Genomic DNA, 17,821 nt, shown 5'->3' with positions numbered 1-17,821 from the left:
TATCTTAAAGTAGAGAAAGCAATATGGATCACTGAGTGCAGATGTTGGTTTTTGTTTATGCTTTCTTGGTTTATTGTTGTTGTTTAAGGGGTAGACAATTTTTTCAATAAAAATTACATATAAGTTTTAGCTTGTGCATTTGGGAAAGTGGGGTGCTAGCTCTAACAGGTAGCTGCTGTGAGTATCCAGATGAGCTGATCAGACCCGGGATCACCACTCCAAAAGTCACCATCCCTAGTGATATTATTGGCACTGCCCTCCTTGAGGCAACCTACAGCCACTGACACTCTCCCTGCGACTGGGAAGTGCTCCAAGTGGAACCACTTCTTTGCCCACTTGCTTTAACCGGCTGTATCTGGTACAAGGCTGCTTCAGCTGTGCATTCAACAATGAACAGGACAGATGTCACGGGTGATGCTCTCACCTACAGAACATTTTAGTCTGTCCTCTGGTCCTGCTAAATAACAAGGACGTCAGAAAGGACATATATCACACATGCAGGTACAGTAAATGTAGTAAGTTTAACAATAAGAGCTCGCATCTGGTTGGCTGTCAGAGGACCCATACTGGAAGGAGCCTCTATGAGTATTGTAAAACCTTCAGACAGTCCTGTCAGCCAAGGGTTCCTCTGAAAATCCACCATGAGTGCAGAGAGTGGCACCCCTGCTCCCATCTCAGTAAATACCACATATTGAGCTACACCTCCTAAACATGATGAATGTGTAAAAGCCTTCACTCCAAGTCCCGTCCTCACTGACTATCAGATAGCCCATACTGGGGAAAATCCCTCTGAATGCAATGCCTTCACTCAGAGTAAGACCCTTTTCCAACATCAAGCACATCACACGTGAGAAACCTGACATTTGTAACGAGGGTGGGAAAGCTTTCTGTTCCAATGGAAGCTTTATTAACCATCAGAGAATCCATTCAGGGAAGAAACTTATGGGTTTAATGAACATGATGAGGCCTTCAGTAAGGATAAATGTCTATTTGGCATCAGAACCTCCACAGAGAAACAAGTACATAAAACATAGGCAGTGTGGGAAGGCCTTCAATCAGAACTCTCATCTTGTCAACTATGAGCAAATTCATAGCAGGGAACATCTTTTGAATGCAGTCTGGAAAGGCATTCCATTTGAGTAAATATCTTACTTTATATCACAGACCTCACACAAACAAAAAGCCCTATAAATGTGGAAGATATGCCCTCAAGACTCACATCCTATTATGTTTCAGAAAATTCACACTGGTGAGATCCTATTAATGTAATGAGTACGGAAAGATCTTTGGTCATAAAACCAATCTTAGGTACATCAGAGAACCCATCGGGGAAGAAAACTTAAAAAGTCATTGACCATGGGAAAATCATTAGTGACAGTTCACAGCTTATCATATGTCAAATAGTTCACACTGGAGAGAAGCTCTGAGTGCAGTGAGTGTGGGAAAGCTAACAGTCAGCATTTTTACTAGAATCCTCATCAGTGAACTACACTGGGGAGAAGCATGCAGGCCTGGCTCAGTCCATTTTTTCAAGCATGGCTCTCCAAAATGGAAGGCAAAGATCATAAGTTAGAGTTAAGCTTTTTTTTGTAAGAAGACTTCTCACCTTTGTCTGTCCTTGTCTAACCACTAATTACAATGGACAATTTTCTTTCCCTTAAGGACACTAAGGGATGGACCAGGGGAGAGAATAAGAATAGCTTAGTGCAATCTATCACTAATCCTGGGAAAGTAAGGACCATGCATTTCATTTACTAATATGTTTCTTCAAAAAAATTTTTAAAATATATTTCATGAGTGTGTACTTCTCAAGAACAGAGGTCATACCTTTCTTCTTTATTTAAGTTCTTCCAACTCACTCTTTACATAAAATCATCCTCCAAGATTCTGATTCATTGTTTCTTTTCTTTTGTTTATGGCCCTCCCAATCCACTTTTAACTTCTACTCTAATCCAACTTCTCCTGTTTGCTTTTTTCTACCTAGAATACCTTTCCTTCTACCTACTTTACCTACTTGCTAACCTACGTCTCTCACAATCTTCAAATTCTGCTTATCACTAAAGAACTTTCTTCTTCAAATGCTTCTTTTTTTAAGTAAACATTTTTTTAATTTATTGGGAAGACATTGTTTGTAAAACCATACAGCAGGGGTCCCCAAACTATGGCCCGTGGGCCACATGCGGCCCCCTGAGGCCATCTATCCGGCCCCTGCCGCACTTCCAGAAGGGGCACCTCTTTCATTGGTGGTCAGTGAGAGGAGCATAGTTCCTATTGAAATACTGGTCAGTTTGTTGATTTAAATTTTCTTGGTCTTTATTTTAAATATTGTATTTGCTCCCGTTTTGTTTTTGTTTTTGTTTTTTTTTTACTTTAAAATAAGATATGTGCAGTGTGCATAGGGATTTATTCATAGTTTTTTTTATAGTCCGGCCCTCCAACGGTCTGAGGGACAGTGAACTGGCTCCCTGTGTAAAAAGTTTGGGGACCCCTGCCATACAGGTTTCAAGTGTACATCTCAATATAACATAACGTAAATGCATACCAGGTTGTGTACCCCTTGTTAGTTCAACTGTGATAAATTGCCTTGTAAATTATTTTCAACTTAATATATGAGTATACATTCGTACAAATTTTTTGTAGGCTCTTTGAGAATGAATATGGTGTCTCTGTTAGCATATAATGGTTTATGCATACTACTTGTTGAATATATAATATTTTTGCATGACTCTTAAAAATATACTGCACATGAAAACTGAAATATGGAACAATGAAAGCAAAATAGCTCTGAGTAATAGAACTAGGAAAAGGAAAAAAGCATTGCACTCAGGGTTTTTTTGTCCTTTGTCTCTTCTCTGGATTTGGTATGCCTCAAAGAGACCCCTCCTCCAAGAATTAAATGAGTAATATTTGAAATCCACTGATCTAGAATCATTTTGGCCTAATACAGGATTTTCAAATTCAATACCTTGACAGAAGGTCATATGCCCTCTGATTGACTAATTCTTGCAGCAAGAACTCATTACTTACCAAACAGCTTCAGCCGTTTACTATGAAACTCAAATTGATTCAGTTAAGCAAGGGTTTCTGTTTGCTACAGGATTAGGTGAAATTTGTATTGATAAGTTAAGAGATAGATCCTTTCCTTGCAGCTTCTACTGATTTCAAACTTCTCATAAATAATAATATTGAAACTGAGCCTTCATCATATATTGATGTCATATTTTAACTGAATTGACAAATTGAGAGCACCGAGTTCTTGTACTTTCTTTAGTATTGATTGTACTCTTCACTGTCAACATGAACTCTCTAAGAGCCTAAAGATACACAGCCTTTTACCACTCATACAGTTGTAAGAACATAAAAGGAAAATAAGCAATAAGAAAAGTATAATGGAAAGTAGTTAATATTAAAAGCTGAAAATAGAAATGCAAAGTGTAATTGAAAGACATAAAGAGAGAAAATATGTGTTGTCCTATTATTTGTAAAGTTAAGAAAAACAGTCATTAATAAAAAGGGGAGAAGAATGCATTAATTTTTTGACCTATCTACTTAGTCCCAGACACTTTAAAAGTTATTTTACACCCATTAGCTCATGTATCTGTTGCAAAAGTGTGTGAGGTAAGGGTTGTTATCCTCACTTAACAGTGAAATACAAACATTTTAGTAACTTGTCTAATGTCTGACAGCTAATAAGGTACAGGGTCCAAATTTGAACTCATTCAGGGCTCTCTTAACTCTATATGCATGATTCTGCTGTATGATACAGAGCAGAAATAACTAAAAAGAAATAAATTTTTAATACAACAATTTTATTTTTTAGATATTAACTAACTAGCATAAGCACAATACCTACATACTACTTAGTTTATTTAAATCCCCAACATATCACCACTGTTCAATGAGAAAAAAATGTATTGTAGTTGAAGATTTATGATCTGACAAAGAATCTGGTTTTTTAGTTTCCAAGTAAAAGCTTTGGTTTGGTAAGACCAAAGTTGTTTCTGTCTTTTATATATATAAATAAGTGTCTTTTTTTCAAAGTGTAAAAATTACTCATATGTGTTATATTTTCTCAAATAACAAATTCTGCAAGGGGCCATGATTTCCAGGAAAGTGTTCTTTTTGCTTTATTTTGCTCACCATTTTTCTCTTCTCTTCTTATAAGCATGTTCATATTTCACATCTAATGCTTTGCCACTAAACATTACTTTCATCAATGCTAATACAATGGGCAAAAATATCGGCATCATTTTTAAGGTACAGTAACTCCTAAATCATCAAATTGATTACAGTGGTAACAATACTGACTTATTGATTACAGTGGTAAAAATACAGAGGAAAATACTGTAGCTATTTTCCTTTGGCAACAGCAGAGAAGATTCCAGTTGTTTTTTATTTTACATTTTTACAGAATTATAGTACATGCCAAACTATGACTGGCAATAAATCAAACATTACTGGCTTAAAGCCAGTGAACCTTCAGCATAAAACTTAAGAAAATATGTTTCAAAAACCAAAATTATGCAATGGCTTTTGAGTAGCATAGATAATGAAATGTGTGGTCAGCCCTGATGGGAGAGAGCTTTCTTTTGGCCTAAATACTAGAATCTAAATTAGCTGCATCTCAAATGATATAAATTAAATTAAATTAAAATTATTATCTGCAAGCACTTGTTTATTTTAGCAGTTTGGGTTCTTTTCTTCTTATTAAATAAAACCTAAACATGGGCCAAATTAGGCTTTATCATGAATCCTTTGAGAAAACAGAGTAAAAGGATATAGACAGGTAGGAAAAAGAGGATAAAAAGAAACTATTAAAAAAAAGGTAAGGATTTGCCAATCATCCAGCTAGTTTAATCAATTATTCAGCCAAACCAGACAACAAAGTCTTAGAGTGATATTTTTGGTAAAGTCTGACTATTCTTGTAGATAATGATTAGAACACTCATACTTTTCCTTTAAACTATGTAACCTCAAACAATAATGGTCCAAAGACAGTACATATTTGCTAAAATAATTTTTTTTAAACTGGGATCTCATCTTGGCATAATTTTTTGTGTGTAATTTAGAAAACATTCTCGAAATAAAAATTCTTACTAGTTTAAAAGCATAAAACTATTCTTTCTCTTTGGACACATTCCGTGTCTTTTACCACTGCTAGAAAATCTCCTCTTTATCATTTTTTATTTTTATCAAAGTTCACTTACTCTGAATACTTTTCAATTGCTTTCATAATAAGAAAAGTTAGTGATTCAAAATCTAAAAAGTGTTCTATTTATCCTCCGAGTCAGGAAGCTCTTGGTAGTCTAACTGTATATCAGTGCATAAATTTATGGCATACCAAATACTGTTTCACTTAGCTCTAACTTGGTTGAGTTGGAAATTTGGATAAACATTCAGTGAACTCTCTTCACTCAACTTTGAGTTTACGGCATTGTACATGGGTAATAAATTAAAAGATTATTATTAGGAAACAACATTTCAAGTGGATTCTAATTTGATGGCTGAAGCTTCTATAATCACTTAAAGAAAAGTTCTCATTTTCGTTGATCTTCTATCTGAAACACAAGGTACTCTGAATGCTAATAAAACAATTGAAATCACCTTAAGTCAGGGTGAAAATTTATTCAAGGAAAGAAATGACATATGCCATATTTGAAAGCTTTTAATGGAATTCAAAGAGAAACACAGAGTCTATAATTTTGTTTTTAACAGGCTGAAGATAATCTTCGTCAGGATATGCTTGTTCTGCAGATCATTCAATTGATGGACAATATTTGGCTTCAGGAGGGCCTGGATATGCAAATGATCATTTATAGATGTCTATCCACAGGAAAAGGCCAAGGTCAGTGTAGATTAGATAGTGGATTGACTTACATTATTTAACTCATACCCTCACTGGTAAAATGCCACCAAGCTTCCCACAGATCTCACTGTAGACTATAGATTTTAAAATTCAAAGAATGATACACATTCTTTTTTTTAAAAAAGAATTATTTTCAAAAACAATAAGCGAAAACAATTTACATAAAGCATAATGTCTTTTTAGTTTTAATTAGAACCTTGACAATCCAAATGTAAACTGTGATATTATTTTGTGTATCTTTTAGAATTATTTAATTAATAGCTAACTACTATTTTTTTCCCCAAGATAATAATGGAAAAGCCTACTCTTTCAAAAAAATACAATTGTTGCTTATTGACACAAAATTTACAAAGTTGAAAATATTATAAATACTCTATATACATTATAAACCTGTACTTAATTTCTAAAAGACTTCTGAGTACAGTATAAATAATATTAATAGTCAACTGGGACCATATATGCAAATTTTGAACATACCTCAGCATTTCTTTTTCTTTATAAAATTTAATACATTATTATGGAAATATAGCTATACTTATACAAATTACCAATGAAAATAATGTCAGTAGTCCACCCAAATTATTACCAAAACATCAGAGGTAAAAGTTGTATTTAATTACAATCATGCTAAGCTAAAGAAATAATAATTAAGCCATCTTAAAATCTTTTTTAAATGTGGCCAGTGCCACTTAGAATTTCATTAAAGTAATTGGTATGAATTATAGCAGATACCTCTGCATAAATAAAAGGATAAAAAAAGTCATAGAACTAGAAAAGTCCCAGAGCTACGTAGTCATTTTTTTTTCATTCAAAGCCAAGCTACAATTTTAATCCATCACCACAAAAGAAAGCCTATCACTGCCTGCTCCTCCATTTCCTGACATCCCACCACTAGGCTCAGTATCCCAGCTAACTGGGATTTGAGATTATAAATTAAGCATGGAAGCACCTCCTAGTTACTTAACTTGCCACTATAACTTCACTGTGACTCTGTTGTCATACTACCCAATTATTTTGATTCTTATAATAGAGCTCTTGCTTCCATGCCAGGTGTTCTACTCCTGAATCCCTTTCAAAGCTCTAGTTCCTAAAAGAGTCTTTCATAATTGATACTCTGGGATCATTATTCCTTGAGTTTGACTCTCTCTTTTCTCACATGAACTAATTATTTCATAGCCTAATATGTTGAAAGTGTGAGAATAAAACTAGAACCAAGCTGAGCCTTATGATGTCACATGGATCACCTTTTCTTTAGAATTGAATACATCAGTAACCTCAGTGGAATTTTTCAGTTCCATCTACACATTTCTCAGTTTATAATCATAGAATGTAACAGAGGGTTAATCTTTTGAAGCTAATAAAATGATATAGCAAAAAGTGACTGTAGACTTGCCCAAAGTTGCAGGTGTCATAAGTCAAACAAGTTATCCTTCTCCCATCTACCAACAATCTTCTATAGTTGTAAATTTTCAGATGGCATTATATTAGCAAATTATTTCTTCAAGAAAAGTAGAGGTTCTGGTCATTTTGCTCAGTTGTAGAGTGTCGGCCTGACATGTGAATGTCCCAGGTTTGACTTCTGGTTAGGGCCAACAAGAGAAGCACCCATCTGCTTCTCCACCCTTCTCCTTCCTTCTTCTCTCTTCCTCTTTCTCTCTCCCTCTCTCTTTCCCTCCCACAGCCATGGCTCAATTGGTTGGAGTGAGTTGGCCTCAGGCACTGAGGATGGCTCTGTGGCCTAAGCCTCAGGCACTAAAAAAAATGGTTTGTTTGCTGAGCAACGGAGCAGCAGCCCCAGATGGGCAGGGCATCACCCCCTAGTGCACTTGCCGGGTGGGTCCCAGTCCAGGTGCATGTGGGAGTCTGCTGCTCTGCTTCCCTTCTCACTAGAATAAAAATAAAATAAAAAAATAAAAGAAAGTAGAGATTATTAAAGCAAATGTCATTTTTAATGAGATTCTGAGGCTTAATGGCTATCTTACTCTTCTTGAGAAATGTCACAAGGTAAGGTAGGGAATAGTAAAATGAGCTAGACAGAGCTGTGGTCCTTAAGGAAAGTGTACACTAGGCCAGAAGTTTATATGACTTTATCAATATTATTGTAGATTATAATTCTCATTACTAATTTGTATATAATGGCCTAGGAGCTTTGGAAGAGACTATTAGGGCAAATAAAAATTCCCTATAATTTATTTTACTTCCAGCTCTCCTAATTTCATTAGCATAAGAATTACTTAAGGGAATTGGAGTAGCAGATATAACAAGTACCCACTTGGGTACTAAGTCCAGCCAGCCCTGAACTGGGGGTAGGGATGGGGGTGCACAAGTTTTGATGATTGAAAAAGCTGCTCTCATTTTTCTTATGGACCTGAGAGCCACCGCCTTTTATGATGCCACCTTGAAAGTTCTGTTTCTCAACCAAAAAGCCCTTCAATAGAAGACTGGATAAAGAAGATGTGTCACATATACACTATGGAATACTACTCAGCCATAAGAAATAATGACATCAGATCATTTACAGCAAAATGGTGGGATCTTGATAACATTATACGGAGTGAAATAAGTAAATCAGAAAAAAAAACAAGAACTACATGATTCCATACATTGGTGGAACATAAAAACGAGACTAAGAGACATGGACAAGAGTGTGGTGGTTACCAGGGGTGGGGGGGAGGGGGGAGCGTGGGAGGGAAGGAGAGAGAGGGTTAGGGGGAGGGGGAGGGGCACAAAGAAAACTAAATAGAGGGTGACGGAGGACAATCTGACTCTGGGCGAGGGGTATGCAACATAATTTACTGACAAGATAACCTAGACATGTTTTCTTTGAATATATGTACCCTGATATATTAATGTCATCCCATTAATATTAATAACAATTAATTAAAAAAAAAAAAAAGGCCCTGGCCGGTTGGCTCAGCGGTAGAGCATCGGCCTGGCGTGCGGGGTACCCGGGATCGATTCCCTGCCAGGGAAGTGGGGGAGGTGCCCATTTGCTTCTCCACCCCCCCCTTCCTTTCTCTCTGTCTCTCTCTTCCCCTCCCACAGCCAGGGCTCCATTGGAGTGGGGATGGCCCGGGCGCTGGGGATGGCTCCTTGGCCTCTGCCCCAGGCGCTAGAGTGGCTCTGGTCGCGGCAGAGCGACGCCCGGGAGGGGCAGAGCATCGCCCCCTGGTGGGCAGAGCGTCGCCCCTGGTGGGCGTGCCAGGTGGATCCCGGTCGGGCGTATGCGGGAGTCTGTCTGTCTCTCCCCGTTTCCAGCTTCAGAAAAATACAAAAAAAAAAAAAAAAAAAAAGAAAGTTCTGTTTCTAGGAACCTTGCTGCTTGAAGTATGACCCCCATGGAGCAGTGACGGTAACACCACCTGGGGACTTACTAGATATACAGAATTTCAAGCCCCACCTCTGCTTACTGAATCAGAACCTATATTTTCACAAGATTCGCAAGTGATATATATGTACATTAAAATCTGAGAAATGCTGTGCTCGCTTCAGCAGCACATATACTAAAATCTGAGAAATGCTACATTAGAGGATTATAAGAATGGAACCACACATATTACTCAATTTGCACAGAATCATGTTCAAAGTATTTAAAAGGTGTATGATGTGTTCTAGCTTAATGTAATTTATGGTTTTAATTAATAGACAGAATTTAGCCATCATGATTGTTATCAATTTGGTACAAGGTTTTCTGAGTAGTCAGTAATGTGAAGGTTATGATAAATGACTTGGGATTTAACAAAGATTAACTCCCTGAAGACAAATGTGGTCTGAAAAGTAACTGATCTTGCTATAGCATAATATACAAGGGGCACAATAATCTAAGTCCTGATTTTGCACCTGGTCAGATGTGAGATTGCAGTGACACAATGGAGAATCAGATAGAGAAGATTTTTTTTTCACAAGTTGCATGAAAGAATTAGAAAAATAAAGAGGGACATTTTCAGGATTAAAAAAAGAATCGTTTCTTTCTGGAATAAATCTGTTATTATTAAATGTAAGGCTTTACATTTGCTATCTTATTAATAAATGTGAAAAACCTACACAAGAGCCTAATACTGTTGAAGGAGGAGGGAGAGCTCTCATGATATTAAGGATGTGCCCAAGACCTAGCAATTATCACTAGGGTGTTGTTTCTCTCTTTCTCTCTGTCTCTCTGTCTCTCTCTCTTTCTCTCTCTCTTTTAATATGCAAGTTTTATAGGCTGTATTTACAGCATTCAATTTCCCCACCCAATCTTAAGTTCCATTCTGATCCAGCCATATGGCTGCCTAATGCATATAACTGGGCTATTGGATATAGAGAGATTAAGATGGCAGTCAGCTGCTACTGGCCAAATCCAGCACAGAGAAATGTTTCATTTATCATCACTGTCACCTATTTGTTTGTTGTTGTTTAATTTTAATGTTTTAAGGTAGATCACGAAACAGTCATTTTAAAAACTCAACCATCTCTCTCTTTGTATAATTTGTGTCCCTTGTTCCTACGGGAATTTGAGTTTGCAACTCCTGCAATTGTCAAAATGGTAGAACACATAAATTCTACACTTTAATTTCTTTCAATGATTTTATTTACAGAACTGTACACAAGAGGTTGTTTTGTGAACATTAGTCCTGAGAGAGTTTTAATACTGTGTTTAAACTGCTGTTCTGAACAGAATAAAAATCAGTGGGTTTGAAAATATTTACACTTCAATAACCTTGTGAACACAGCGAAAGAGAAACCTTTGATGGATCATGGCCAGTGGGGCAAAGGTTCTGTTGAAATTCAATCAATATATGCTCCCTTTAAGAAAACACTGGCATAGTTTCTCTTTAATGCTGACTGGGAAGGAAGGGGCAGGTGACTCTCTGCATGTTCACTGCGGAGTTATTGGCTTTACTCCTAGAAAATGAACATTTAACAGTGATGCTTTTATTAACCCGAACACTGATTTTTATAATATATTTTAAATATTTGTTATGAAGATTGTTTTTGGTTTGCTTACCAAACATTTTTTTACAAGTCTGTAATTCTTAAGCTGTAAATGAATGCACAACCATATATTAATTAACTTACTACTCTATTGACTCCGTGGGGTCTATTTGAGACCTCTACATTGGCTCTCTACTATACTTCTAGAAAAAAATATATATGAAAGCTGTTTCTGACACATCAGATCCTAACACGACAAGTAGCTGCACTACTCCCCAGGATTTTGGAAAAATTAGAGAGGAGGCCATCTAGATAAGGCTCCCTCAGAAAAGATTTGGAAAAGAAAAGGGTAATCCAAGTAGTGCTGGCAACCCTTGTCATAGAGATGTGTTTCCTAAGTATCCTTCATCCTGTAAAGAAAGAATGACTTCCATGATCTCTTTTTTAACAACCAGGATTGGTGCAGATGGTGCCCCACGCTGTGACCCTAACAAAGATCCATCGTCACTCTGGACTGATAGGACCGCTAAGGGAAAATACGATCAAAAAGTGGTTCAGTCAGCACAACCACTTAAAGGCAGATTATGAAAAAGTGTGTCCTGCTGGAGCTAATTTTACATAATGTACCTAAATAAGAATATGCTCTGGTTCGTTCAGTAATCTGGTTTATGACAAAGTAAATCCTCAAGTTCTAATTCAGTCAGTAAGCTAGTAATAAAGACTAAGTTTAAATAATATATTATCTAGATAAAAATATCTGTGTGGGTGAAATTCTGGGCTGTCAATAAAGGTTCTCTTTGCTCAGCTGGCCCCCTTGTCTTACCTAAATTGATGCTTCTTGACCTACTTCCTTCAAGTCACTTGTGCCTACTTGTACACAACCTCTAATTTCTATAAATCACTCTTTCCTTTGCAATACATTTCTTCTGCTGAGCTCTACTGTTTCATGCCTTATTCTTTCAATGTTTGGAAAATGCCTAATAAAGTTTTAATTAATTTATATCTCAGTACTTTACAAAACATACTGTTTATTTGACTGCAAACATTTCTTCCCACTTTACTTCATCCTGGCATCCAACTTGCAGTGTACAGTGGTGCAAGTTCTGTACCAGGACTCTGGACTAAAAGAAGGAGTTGGTAAGAGCCGGGCCTTGTTCCACTTATCAAGACATGAACTGGTACATCTGGGTTTCCCCACAGGCAAAAGCACCTTTATAATAAATCACACAAATATGCAATGTGGGCCAGCATTTGACTTACTCAGAACTATCCTGAGCACTGCAATGCACTCATTCTAAGAAACCCCTCAGTCCTGGGCGAACTGGGATGATTGGTCAATCTATTAGCATGAGCCATGATAGAGAGATCCAAGAGTTCACCTATTCCAGACTTCTGTGCGATTGGACTGGAACAAAATATAGGCTTTGGGAGGCCAAGAAACGAATAATTAGATGTTATCTTGATATTTAGCCATTCCCCTAATTGTAATGAGTTTTGCACAAATCTCTGGTTATATTGTTTTAGGTATTTCCACACAACGTTTGCTCTTCACAGCCACAGTGTGAAAAAAAAACATACTTTATCTTCACTTTGTAAGTGAAGAAAATCTAGACAGACAAATTAAATGACTTGCCCAGACACCTAGGATACCTGAAACTAAGGTGTCCCGGCATGTAGTTCACTAACATAGATTCCCAGTCCAACAAGTCAGCCACACTATTTGAGGAGACTGATAACCATGGCTCAACCAATCACTCATTGTTATACCAAGGGTACTCGTGGTTGCATCACTGATGAAAGTGATGCATACACAGGAGACCATTTTGAAAACAAAGAGTAATTTTGGTAAGACATCTCTGTTCATTAAAGAAACACAAGCCCCAGTTGACTCAGCAGCAATCTGTTTCCACCCACACAGCATTCATTAATATATACTGTACCAAAACACTTTTAGACATCAACTGGATGACCTATTTGCAAGGATAAACATAAAATATTACAGATATCTCAACATAGCTTTTTCTGTGTTACAATTCAAGTATTTAAAAAGTTCATATTTTAGGGCCCTGGCTGGTTGGCTCAGCGGTAGAGTGTCAGCTAGGCGTGTTGAAGTCCTAGGTTTGATTCCCAGTCATGGTACACAGGAGAAGCAACCATCTGCTTCTCTACCCCTTACTGTTCCCCCTCCTCTGTCTCTTTCTCTCTCTCTCTCTCTCTCTCTCTCTCTTCTCTTCTCTTCTCTTCCTGCAGCATGGTTTGAATGGTCGAGCAAGTTGGCCCTGGGTGCTGAGGATGGCTCCATCGCCTCACCTCAGGCACTAAAATAGCTCGATTGTTGAACAATGGAGCAGTTTCTTCATATTGGCAGAGCATCGCTTGGTAGAAGCTTGTTGGGTGGATCCTGGTTGGGACATATGCAGGAGTCTGTCTTTCTACCTCCCAACTTCTCACTTAATAATAAAAAAAATAAAAAGTTGGTATTTTAAATTCTCTGGGGATAAGCAATATTAGGCTATATTGTTCCTTCTTTTACCTTGAAAAAAATCATTGAGTAGCCCTGGCTGGTTTGCTCAGTGGTAGAGCGTCCACCTGGTGTGCAGGGGTCCCGGGTTTGATTCCCGGCCAGGGCACACAGGAGAAGTGCCCATCTGCTTCTCCACCCCTCCCCCTCTCCTTCCTCTCTCTCTCTCTCTCTCTTCCCCTCCTGCAGCCGAGGCTCCATTGGAGCAGAGATGGCCCGGGCGCTGGGGATGGCTCCTTGGCCTCTGCCCCAGGCGCTAGAGTGGCTCTGGTCGCGACAGAGCAACGCCCCGGAGGGGCAGAGCATCGCCCCCTGGTGGGCAGAGCATCGCCCCCTGGTGGGCGTGCCGGGTGGATCCCGGTCGGGCGCATGCGGGAGTCTGTCTGTCTCTCCCTGTTTCCAGCTTCAGAAAAATACACACACACAAAAAAAATCATTCAGTATTGTATATGTGAGACAGCAAAAAAAGCCACACCAGAAATTATCTCTAGAAACTCTGAAAATTAGCTCCAAAAGAATGAGAGATATTTCCCCAATTTCAATGAAAATGTTTATTGATTAGCCTAAGGAACAGATTACTTCATGTTCTTATATAATGCATCAAGAACCAGCTATTTAATCATGCCATTCTCTCAATTGAAATGTAGAAGTGGTACTACTTTTTTTTTTTTTTTTACAGATTTTACAGAGAGAGGATGGGAGGGGGAGTGAGATGTATTAACTCATAGTTGCTTCACTTTAGTTGTTTATTGGTTGCTTGTCATATGTGCCTTGACCAGGAAAGCTCAGGGTTTTAAAGCTGTGATCTCAGGCCTCCAGATCCTCACTTTATCCACTGCGCCACCACAGACCAGGCTAGAAGTGGTTCTTGACTATGTAACTTTGCTTTCATCATAATTTTTACCAATCAGTATTGTATGGTAAATGTATTTGCTCATTTTTATATGTGTGTTATGTTTTCATTATTGTTTTTAGGCCTTGAGGAACTTTTTTTATTTCTGTGCTGGTTGGTGTGTCATAACATTTATCCTGGGAGTCTGTGACCGTCACAATGACAATAGCATGCTGACAAAAGCAGGCCACATGTTTCATATTGACTTTGGAAAATTTTTAGGTCATGAACAAAAATTTGGTGGGATTAAAAAGGTCAGTGCACAAATAATTTTTATCACAGTATTAAATAATATCCTAGAGTAATATATAACGTCATAGAAACTTAGCAGATGACTTGCTCCCCATATTTATTAGATAAATATGTATCTAATAAACTAAAGGAAAGTTTTTATTTTCCAATAGATTGTTAATGAAAAAAATTAGGTTTGTTAAAATAGTGGACTAAATTGTCCCTTGCCCATAAGATACTAATCCTGTTCTAGTCCAAATTATCTGAAATAGAATATTTTTGTTTTTCTTATTAACCTTGAATAGATAATGAGGCATAAGTTTATGGTCTCAATACATGTGGTATGTTGCTCATAGCAATCACCACCCCTGGTCTACTTATACAACTAGCATACTTGCCCATCTGAATCATTCATGAATCATTCTACGTTTATTTAGTGAGCACCTACCAATGGAGAATCTGGGTCCACAACATTAAACAAGGCATGTACAAACCCTGATTTCGGATGTGAGGGCGATCTGTCTATGACATCTGTCACCCCATTGACCGCCAGGGTTGATTCGGCTGATCTGGCTGGCTAGGCGGGTGTCCCCTTCCTCCCTCACCCCTCCATGTGCGTCCCTCCCAAACCCTGATTTCTTTCTACTAGAGATGACAAGCATTAAACAAGCTAACATGCAAATAAATAACTATAGAAAATAAGGAGTTTAATTTCTTATTAAGAAACTGGAGCTGAGAAATGGGATAGAAAGTGACTGAGGCAGGGTTGCTCTCTTAAAGAGGCCTCTTAGAAGAGGTGAGAGACAGCTCTGTAGGGGGTGGAAACTGTGCAGATCCATGAAAAGAAAAGAGAGCAAAACTAACAACCATTATCATGGAAATAAGCATGGCTTGTTTCACTGACAACAAGACAGCCTGGGGTCTGGAGGTGGGATAGAGAGGAGCAGGTAACAGGAGTAAAGGTGAAGAGTTTAGTGGAAGTCAGAACAAGTAGGGCACTAAGGATATGGTATGGAGGTTGGCTTTTATTTTGAGTCCAGGTGCAAACCATCAAAGAACTTCAATGGAATTCACAGCAATCTCCTGCTGTCCAGTGAAGGAATAAGACCTATTAGGAGGCTGCGGCAATATGGCAAGACTTTAAGGGTAAAAAAGTGGTGAAAACTGACAGATTCAGAATATATTCTGGAGTGAACTACAGAACATGCTGATTGATTGGGCATTGTCAGTGATTTGTGAGCTAGGGGAGGAGACCCAGTGGGTTAGAAGAAGAAAAAAAAATGTTCTAGCATGAATCCTGGAGTTCTGATCTTACCAAATAATTATATCATTTACTGAAAGGAAAAGACTATTGGATGAATAGGTTTTAGTTTTATTTACCTTTTTATAAAGTTGGAGGCAAGGAAACCAGAATTGTAAGACTAAAGGTCCCTTGTTTTAAAAAGACACATCATATAAAAGTAGAAATGGGGTCAGATCATTCCAGAGACTAATTAGTCATTTTAGCTAAGAACAGCCTCTCAATAGGAGAAATAATAATGTCTCCTGCAATATAAAGTGATAAACTTCCTCCAGATGGCCATAATCTGGTATTAAAATGCCAAAATAAACTGTATAATATGTATCTTTGGGGAAAAAACTGATTTTTTGCTAGGCTGTTGCCCTTTTATATCACTTACATCACCATTCTAGAACATCTCACACTAAGCATCTCTGATTCTGTTTAGGAAATATCTGCAAACATAGGGCTCTTCTCACGAGTCAGCCCAGCAACACTCTCATTTGGAGTCCTGCACCGGTGTCCCTGATCCATTTCTCTGAGTTCCATTTTCCAGAAATCCAGGAAGCCCATCTCCATGCTTAGACCAAATCTGTGGTCCCTGCAGACTTTCTAACTTTGAAAAAAGAAAAAGAAAAATCACATTTCTGTAATGAATGTAAAAGATTCCACATCCTGTACATAAGCAAACAACCCTTCCTTATTGGTTTTAAATTACAAAATTAGATAAAGAGGATTTATACCAGCAGATTCAATCACTGGAAGATTCATTAACACATATGTTAATGATTCTGGGAACATTTGGCTAACCCCTGCAATGAAAATACTAATTTCACCAACTTTCAGAAACATATTTGTTTTTCTTCTAAAGTATTGCTAAATTATCTTTATTTATTTCCTCTCACAAAAATTTACAGTAAGGTAGTTAAATTATGCATACACAATTTTTCAAAGTTTTCTGTAATTTTTCATTACTTAAAAGATAGTCCTGACCTGACCAGGCAGTGGCGCAGTGGCTAGAGCGTCAGACTGGGATGCAGATGATCCAGGTTCGATACCCTGAGATTGCCAGCTTGAGCGTGGGCTCATCTGGTTTGAGCAAAGCTCACCATCTCGAACCCAAGGTTGCTGACTTGAACAAGAGATTACTCGGTCTGCTGAAGGCCCACGGTCAAGGCACATATGAGAAAGCAATCAATGAACAACTAAGGTATCGTAACGAAAAATTGATGATCGATGCTTCTCATCTGTTTTCGTTTCTGTCTGTCTGTCTGTCCGTCCCTATCTATCCCTCTCTCTGACTCTCTGTCTCGATAAAATAAAGAATAAAAAGAAAAGAAAAAAAAAAGTCCTGTAGTAAACTCTAAATTTCAACTCAGTTTTTTGATAATGACTCTCTTACTGAGGAAAAAATAAGCAAGGTCTTTATTGGTGATGTTTATTGCTCTCCGATCTCATTGTTTCATACTTTTCATTCTTCAGATTCTACTTCTACAGTCTATATGATCCTTTGCTGTGGTAATACTAGACTTCCAAGAAGGCTTCTTGCAGCTTTCTTTCTAGATATTTTTAGAGGCTGTATGAGCAGCGGTTATGGTTAGATACCTTGGCAATGGGCTTTTTTATAAATTTTATACTAACATGGGCTAATGATGTGACTACCTTGAACAAATAAGTTCTATGTGCCTCAGCTTAATCATTTATAAAACAGATTTGTTTTGAAAATTAAATTAATTGATATTTGTGAATTGCTTAGAAGAGTACCTAGCACTGAGGACTATAAATGTTTACTGTAATTAATTATAATGTAAGTATTCCAAATGAATTGGCAAGAAAAGAAAATACACCTCTAGGTGACAATTTTTTCTTTGTTTACAATGATCTAAATATCTGATTTTTAGTGCTTTTTAAAGTATGTGCTTTGAAAGTCAAAAATTGAATTATTAGTCCCTTAAATTCTCTGACTTTTAGGCTTGTTGACTGACAAACAGATTGCCTGTCAGGTCCATTTCTATTGTAACATATTTCACCAAGTCATCCTTGACTTAAGTTATAATTTTAGACATAAGCAGAGATGTGTTAGACTAGCTTTAAATGCCTATTGTGTGTATTACTTCT

At 37.5% G+C, this 17,821-nt stretch overlaps 1 protein-coding gene across 1 annotated transcript in view; it reads left to right on the top strand.

Annotated features, from left to right (window-relative positions):
• Nucleotides 1-17,821, top strand: part of PIK3C2G (phosphatidylinositol-4-phosphate 3-kinase catalytic subunit type 2 gamma) — a 326,837-nt gene that overhangs the window by 187,160 nt on the left and 121,856 nt on the right. The window contains 4 exon segments of the mRNA XM_066360246.1: nucleotides 4,166-4,257; nucleotides 5,716-5,845; nucleotides 11,236-11,372; nucleotides 14,277-14,448. Coding sequence (XP_066216343.1) covers nucleotides 4,166-4,257; nucleotides 5,716-5,845; nucleotides 11,236-11,372; nucleotides 14,277-14,448 — 531 coding nt within the window.

This window comes from Saccopteryx leptura, chromosome 1 (assembly GCF_036850995.1).
Source record: "Saccopteryx leptura isolate mSacLep1 chromosome 1, mSacLep1_pri_phased_curated, whole genome shotgun sequence".
NCBI classification, from domain to species: Eukaryota; Metazoa; Chordata; class Mammalia; order Chiroptera; family Emballonuridae; genus Saccopteryx; species Saccopteryx leptura.
The sequence above is the reverse complement of the archived record's forward strand: the minus strand, read 5'-3'. Positions and strand labels throughout refer to the sequence as shown.